At 43.6% G+C, this 7,318-nt stretch overlaps 1 protein-coding gene across 1 annotated transcript; it reads left to right on the top strand.

Moving 5' to 3' along the window:
- The first annotated feature begins 465 nt into the window (after positions 1–465).
- On the top strand, positions 466–6,075 carry LOC127307806 (uncharacterized). Its single transcript, XM_051338586.2, has 7 exons — positions 466–907; positions 1,862–1,977; positions 2,095–2,280; positions 2,369–2,464; positions 2,595–2,666; positions 2,959–3,075; positions 4,636–6,075. Exons 1-7 carry the CDS (start codon positions 565–567, stop codon positions 5,779–5,781), a joined length of 2,076 nt encoding a protein of 691 aa, XP_051194546.1. The 5' UTR covers positions 466–564; the 3' UTR covers positions 5,782–6,075.
- Positions 6,076–7,318: the final 1,243 nt, after the last annotated feature.

Here is a 7,318-nt window from a genome sequence, read left to right on the forward strand (position 1 = left end):
GTAAGCCCAACGCAAAAAAATCCGGCCCAAGCCCGGCCCGACCAAATACCCACCAAGCCCGTCGGGCCGTCGGGCCGCGGGCCAGGCCGTAGTGTTAAAGTGCGTTTTCGGGCTACCCAGGCCCGGCCCGGCCCGGCAGTCGGGCCAACATTTCTCGGCCCAGGCCCGAGTTTTTCGGGCCGGGCTGCCCATGGCCAGGTATACTTGACACGCATATTTGTCTCGTGTGGTGACCATATGTATGATCTATGCAAAAGAATTGTCTAAGAAAATATGTGGTTATTTCAAAAAAACCAGACGGGCCGCACTTTTATGTGGGATTGCTTGTGTAATTTTTTTTTTTTGCTTGTCAAACTTTGTACGGGAAGCACACGGGAAAGGAAAACCAGAGGACATCGCGTGAGAGAAGTAAAATCCCAAGGGGCTTACTGCTTATAGCTTTATAAATAACACACACCCCAGCTTGCTTTCCGCTAGGGTTTTCAGCCGTCTTATCCCCCCGCGAACAACTTCCACCTCGCCGCCTCCACCCTAACCCTAGCCACCCGCCGTCGCCCGCCCGCCATGGCCGACGACCACTACTCCTCCAAGCGCAAGTACGACGACCCGTCCCCGCCGCCTCGCCGCACGGGGTTCTCTTCCGGGCCGCCGCCGCCTGCGTCACCACCTGCTGGCACCGCTCCGGTCCCGTCATCGTACAACACCGTGCCGCCGCCTCCCGACGAGATCCAGCTCGCGAAGCAGCGCGCGCAGGAGATCGCGGCCAGGCTCTTCAGCGCCGCGGAGGCCAAGCGCCCCCGCGTCGACAACGGCGACGACGACGCCGGCGCCGAAAGAGGCGCTTCCCTTGGAGGGTCCGGCCGTATTGGCGGCGGCGGCCTCGGCTTCTCGTCCTCAGCCGGTGGTGGTGAGTAACTCTGACCAACCTCGTGAATCCCCTGCTAGATCCGGAGATCTGTTTTTGTTTGTGCGTGTAGTAATCTCGTAAATTCCTCTACTGTAGAAGTTCGTTGTTCTCCCCTACGAGTCGCCCTTTGATTTGGCTGCTGGATCGAAAGATCTATAAGGCTCAGATGCCGCGGTGCTCAATTTTTTGGAGCTCTTGTGCGATTCAGGCGATTTTTTTTTGCTTCCATGCTATGCATGTTTAGGAATTGTAGATCTCCATATTATTGTTATCGCGGGCTTGAAAGGTGTGGCTACTCTGATAACACGCCACAGCTAGGTTGATGTTAGTTTGTTAACAAGCACAAAACGATGCGGCATCCCGTGCTCCAAACAACCTTTGGATGGTATCTAATGGGTCGCAGATTGCTGAATGCTTTCTCCTGTGTAGGCGAGGACTATTGTTCTTTGTTAAATTCTGCTGGTTACTTTTTTTGCATCCATGTGTCGTGTATTTCGTCATTGAGATGTACCTGTCCGTAGCCCCTTAGATGCATCTGACTATATCATCTGGGGAACTGTTGTCGGAACCATTGCACGGATATTTCTGAATGACGCACTACCCTGTTAGGCTCTTTTTCTTTTATTTCATTTATGTTAATGCACAAATCCAAGTAATAAGGCAGTACGAACAAGAATATGTCAGACGAGCAGGCTCCTCTCGGGGGAGAGATTCTGCCTGCAATCTCATCTCAGTCAGCTCTTGATTCTTCACTGACGAGCCAAATATACATTCTGGTATATTTTACTGCAGTATTTTTATTTATCGTGAATAAATTAGTTTGCAATTAAATGTATTGAAAATCTCTTTGCTCATCTTTCTTTGTTTATAAAAAAAGTCTGTACTGCGTTCACTAAACAGATCTGCAGCTGTCATAAGTATAACCAGTATAATGGGTGGCTGTTTTGCTTTCAGGACATGGTTCTACCATCTCACCGCTATCTTCTCAAGGAAGTGCACATCAGTATTCCTCATATGGTGGATACCAGAGTGGCAGTACAACCAAAAAGATTGATATACCGAATGGAAGGGTTAGCTACTTTATATTTTTGCTTGTCTTGACGTTGGATTCATGAATATGATGGTACAATGTTGCTTGAAGTGGTTTGGTTGGTCTGTTGTTTCATAATTCCTGTTTACGTGTTTAGGTTGGTGTTATCATTGGAAAATCCGGGGAAACTATAAAACATCTTCAACTTCAGTCAGGCGCAAAGATCCAAGTAACAAGGGACATGGATGTTCAACCTGGCTCACAGACAAGATCGGTTGATCTTTCGGGCACTCCTGATCAGATAAGCAGAGCTGAGCAGTTGATAAATGATGTTCTGGCAGAGGTATTACTTGTTTTGCCTGTTACGCTCATGACTTGCATATAGTTGTGCATCCATCTGATCAACAATACTTGTCATTAACCTTCTGCAGGCTGATGCTGGTGCGTCTGGCACTGTCTCTAATAGGAAGTACAATCCACCTCAACCAGGCTCTGAGCAATTCCAAATGCAAATTGCTAACAACAAGGTAAATCGCTGAACTTGTCAATATGCCATTGAATATCGCACTTTGCAACAGTGAGCTGCTGCAGCTGGTATTATTTGGTAGACTTTAGCTTCTATGGTGTTATGAAAGCTCACTCTCCTTTTCTTCTCAGGTCGGTCTTGTTATTGGGAAGGGTGGTGAGACTATTAAATCAATGCAGGCCAAATCTGGAGCTCGTATACAGGTTTGTACTATTGTGTATGTGCTAGTGAGTAAAATCAACTCCAATTTGGATTGTGCTAAAATCGAAAGTAACTAAAGCTCCTGCTTTTTAAGTTTAGCCGTTTTTCTTGTTTTATCATTCCATTTGTGTTCTATGACATGAGAATAATATGATATACCATTACCTAATGCCCACGCAAACACCGTTTGTTTGTGAGATCTGGGACTACTTATGCCTGTGCTTCTAGTTTAAATTGTTTTTATCATCATAATCATCTTCATTATGATTTCATTATATGCACATATACTTTCAGGTCATTCCTTTGCATTTGCCCCCTGGTGATCCTGCAACTGAAAGGACACTGTATATTGATGGAACAGTGGAGCAAATTGAAATTGCAAAGCAGCTAGTTAATGAGGTTACCAGTGAGGTCGGCTTTCTTTTTCTTGTTATGCTACCTGCCAATTACTATAGCAATTTGTTATTCATCTGTGATGTTGAAATCTTGCTGGTTTAATTCTCATCTTTATGTTATTGTGTATTTGTCTCATTTTATCATTTCGCTACGTGACCGACCTTTTTCCATGCTTTGCTTCAAAGATTTTTCCTTTTTTATGCCGCTATGCGACCTTCTGTTCTCGTCAATTATACTCGCAGTACATGTCAATAGGACGCATAATTCACAGGCTATAGTCAAATAAAACAATTTTATAATGGCCGTGCTTCAAATATTATTAGCTGCTCTGCTCTTTTGAGCTCTCTCAACTGAAGATTCTGTGTGCTTTTGGAAATTTAAATAATAGGGAATTCATAATACTTCAGTTGAGCCATGTACCATTATGATATTTTGGGAATGTGGTTTTCTGTGCTGTCTTTCACTACATATCATGCATGTGCTTGTGGCACTATAATTATATCCCAGGGCAGACCATTCTGTTGACATAAAGCCAAATTAGAGTTCGTAACTAGGTCTGGGGACTGCACAGATCTATCCTGGAGATCAGGTTTGTTGCTACTTAATGTTAATATACTCGATGCTGCTGGTTAAAAGATAAAGTTGTGAACTAATAGTTTGTATACGGCATGTGATCTGATCTCCTATATCTGGTCATGTACTCTCAAATTGGCATTTGTTATTTCTGTACCTGGGATTGAATTTGTACATTCTTGTAACCAGGTGGCCTGTTTTGACATCGATTTTTGGTTGTACATCTTTTACTCTGTCTGGAGGCTAGATGTTAATCTTCTCTGGCATTATTGCCCTTGTTCATTTCCTGGTGCTTATTTTGATCCAACTTTATCTATTGCTACCACCACCACTTGGGAGCAGCATGTGATACTTAAGAATATTAACAGTATGTGGATTAGTTATTTATTAAATTTTGTATGTGAATTGCCAAGTTTGGTTTTTGTAATAATTTATGCATATTTCCTCACAAGAAGCTATTTATGTGTAGTTTTGCCTGTGTTTTCTCCCCTGTGACTTTTCAGGTTACCACACGACCAAGCTGCTTAGAAACAACTCTTATATGCCTCCTTTGAAATTACTTTTGCTTATTAGTTTAGAACATTGTTATCAAGACTATCAAAACTATCTTGTGTATGGTCTTGTAGCACTAAATAGATGTTCCTCATATTAAGAATCTTGCTACCATCATAGATTATTATTAATTTGTCAACATGTATAAACTGCATGGCAATCTTTTATTGCTTGCTATCCAATATATGTGTTTGTTTAGCTGCCCAATCTTCATTAGCTCCCATAGTTTTGCACATGGGAGACGCTAGATGGGCATCACCAAAATTGCTTGAGAATCTTTCTCGGTGAGTAGCTTCCTCATTTTTCTTGGTGGTTCTGGAATTTCAACATATATTACTTTGCTCTGTTTTGCACATGATTTGTCTGTTGTTTTTGCAATCTCTATCCTGCATGGTACATTGTATGTTTTCGTTCTATACATATACAGATGTGCAAACTCTATTTTTGCAGAATCGTGCCAGAAACACAATGTCAGGTGGCTATCCTCAGCAAGGCTATCGCCCTCCTCGTCCTCAGGCTAACTGGGCACCTGGTGCGCCAGCAACACAGCAGCCTGGTTATGGATACATGCAGCCTGGAGCTTACCCTGGTGCGCCCCCACAGTATGGCCAGCCACCTTATAGCAGCTATCCTCCAGCATCTGGAGGTTACCAGACTGGGTGGGATCAATCTTCAAACCAACAGCCTCAGCAGACTCCCCCTGGCACTGGCTATGACTATTATAACCAACAGCAGCAACCGCAACAACAACCTGCCCCTGGAACAGCCGCACCTGCTGATGCTAGTTCATATAATTACAGCCAGCCTGCTACTTACGCTTCGCAAGGTTATGGTGATTCTACATATTCTCAGCAGAGTGGTGGGCAGCAAGCTTATGATTACTCTGGTTATCAGAACCAAGGGCAGCAGCAGCCGGCCTATTCTCAGCAGACTGGATATGATCAGCAAAGCTATGGCACAACTGGTTATGGATCAGCTGCAAACTCAACTCAGGATGGTTCTGCTCCTCCGAGCTATGGTGGTCCAGGTGGGGCTAGTCAAGCATCTCCAGGGAAACAGGCTTCAACTCCAGCTACTGGAAGCAACCCTGGTTATTCTACCCAACCACCTACCAGTGCTGCATCAAGCTACCCGGCACAAGGTTCTGTCCCCCCATCTGGCTACGCTGCTCCACAGACACAGGCTAGCTATGGAGCCCAACCCCCGGCACAGGGTGGCTATGGTCAGGGCTCATATGGGCAGTCTCCCCAGGGTCAGAAACCACCTACATCTGCTCCTTATGGACAGGCAGCACCTCCTGCATCTGCTCAGGCTGGTGGTTATGGGCAGTATGGTTACGGCCAGCCAGGCTATGGTGCACCCCCACCTTACCCTGGTGCGCCCCCTGCAAGCCACCCTGGCTATGGCCAGCAGCAGTCATACGGTGATCCTTATGGCAGCGGTAGCTATGGGCAGCCCCCGGCGTATTCTACTGAAGCTACAACTCCTGCTGCATCCCAAGACCAATCTGCCGCTGCACCTGCACCTGCACCTACCACAACAAATGCTGCTCCTCCTGCTCCTGCCAACAGTGGTCCGGCTCAAACCTCGAGCTAAAACTCTGCGCTCCTGCATCTGCGACATTGCATCCTGAGCTCCGTTGCTCAGCCTTTTATATCTAGTCTCTTGCTGCTTTACTATCAACTTTCTAATGCATTTTTGTTATTTGTCCGTCTAAGTTATGTCTACTTCTCTTTTGTTACTTGTCATATATGGACTTGTGGTCACTCTGTCGTACTGAAGTGTTATGGATACTGGTTTTGTATCGAAAAATGCAACCAAAACTTTGTTTTTTGGACGATTTATGTGACTTTTGATTAGTTAATCTTTGAATCAGGTTGGATTATTTGATCTCTATTTGTGTGCTGTGCCTTATCCTTTCAGTCCTTTACTTACTCAGTTGCAAAGTAATTCTGCGTGTGCCTCAGTAGCAAGGCTTAGACATTTTTTTGTAGTAAAAGGTTGTCAACATATAACCACTGAAGGTTACATAACTCAGTACAACTACTAAAACTGATTGTGGCTCAGTGGCACACCATATGGTGTTTTGTACTCTTACCGATGGATCTAGACAGTTATTTAGAAAAACTTGGGACGTCATCTTACCGTCCATACCTTTGTCAATAAAAGATGTCACCATTTATGTGACCTTGGCCCTACCACCCTACCCTGAACACTCTAAGATCATTTTTCAAACCTGCTTTGCTCTCATTTGAGAAAAAAGAGGAATTCCTCAAAAGTAAGGGACAAGGGAGGATTAGACTATTGATTGCTGCTTTCTTTCTCCATATCGTCGGGAAAAGCATGAAAAAAACCTAGATGCATCTATATTTGAAAAAAACTTGCAATATCATTTTATGGACAAAGATCCAGAAAAGGTTCATCTTAGCCTGTTTACAAATTCAAGCATCTGAATTTGCAGGTGCAATGAATTTGCTCTGGAGGTTATATCATCGGGCAGCTATACAGGATACACATCTCAAATTCTTTTGGGCAACTTATATAGATTCCGATGGGAGAAGCTCCTAGGAACGTTGGTAAGCGTCACTTTGAAGGACAAACTCCCTAGAGCCCTTTTTTGATTATTTGTAAAGTCTAAAGTTTCAAAAAATCTGAAAAGAATTCCTAAATGTTGATAAAGATCCAGGCTATGGTGTTTTAAAATCTCAATACAAAATAATTTGTATTTCTGCCAACAAAAAATGACAAATACCGACAAACCGGGAGGTTTTTGAGTTTTGCACGGTTCACTATCTCAGATCTTGAAATTTATCTTTTTTACACATCCTAGAATATATAATATTTTCATTGAATTTTCCACACATGTTTTCTCAGAATATTTTGAAACTTAAAAATGCCGATTTCAAACAATTCGAAAAGCGGGCTAAAGGAGCCTGTCCTCTGAAACGACTCACTCGTAAAAACACCCCATTCTTTTGAGGGTATGGGGTTTGGGCTTATGAGATGTCTAATGTTTTTTAGCTAAATCTATCATGTGACACAAGTACGTGAAAATACCAAATGTGTGGTAGTTTAGTAGTAGAAAATAAGATAGAAACGAACCAAGAAAATATGGAGAAGAAAAACATAATAA

Source organism: Lolium perenne, chromosome 6 (genome assembly GCF_019359855.2).
Source record: "Lolium perenne isolate Kyuss_39 chromosome 6, Kyuss_2.0, whole genome shotgun sequence".
NCBI lineage: Eukaryota > Viridiplantae > Streptophyta > Magnoliopsida > Poales > Poaceae > Lolium > Lolium perenne.

What these genes read in the sequence shown, in the direction of transcription:
- LOC127307806 (XM_051338586.2), top strand. Translation starts at nt 565, where the DNA reads ATGGCCGACGACCACTACTCCTCCAAGCGCAAGTACGACGACCCGTCC. An exon ending in CTCGTCCTCAGCCGGTGGTG is followed by an intron (nt 908 to 1,861) that starts GTGAGTAACTCT and finishes TTTTGCTTTCAG; the next exon opens with GACATGGTTCTACCATCTCA. An exon ending in TTAATGAGGTTACCAGTGAG is followed by an intron (nt 3,076 to 4,635) that starts GTCGGCTTTCTT and finishes CTATTTTTGCAG; the next exon opens with AATCGTGCCAGAAACACAAT.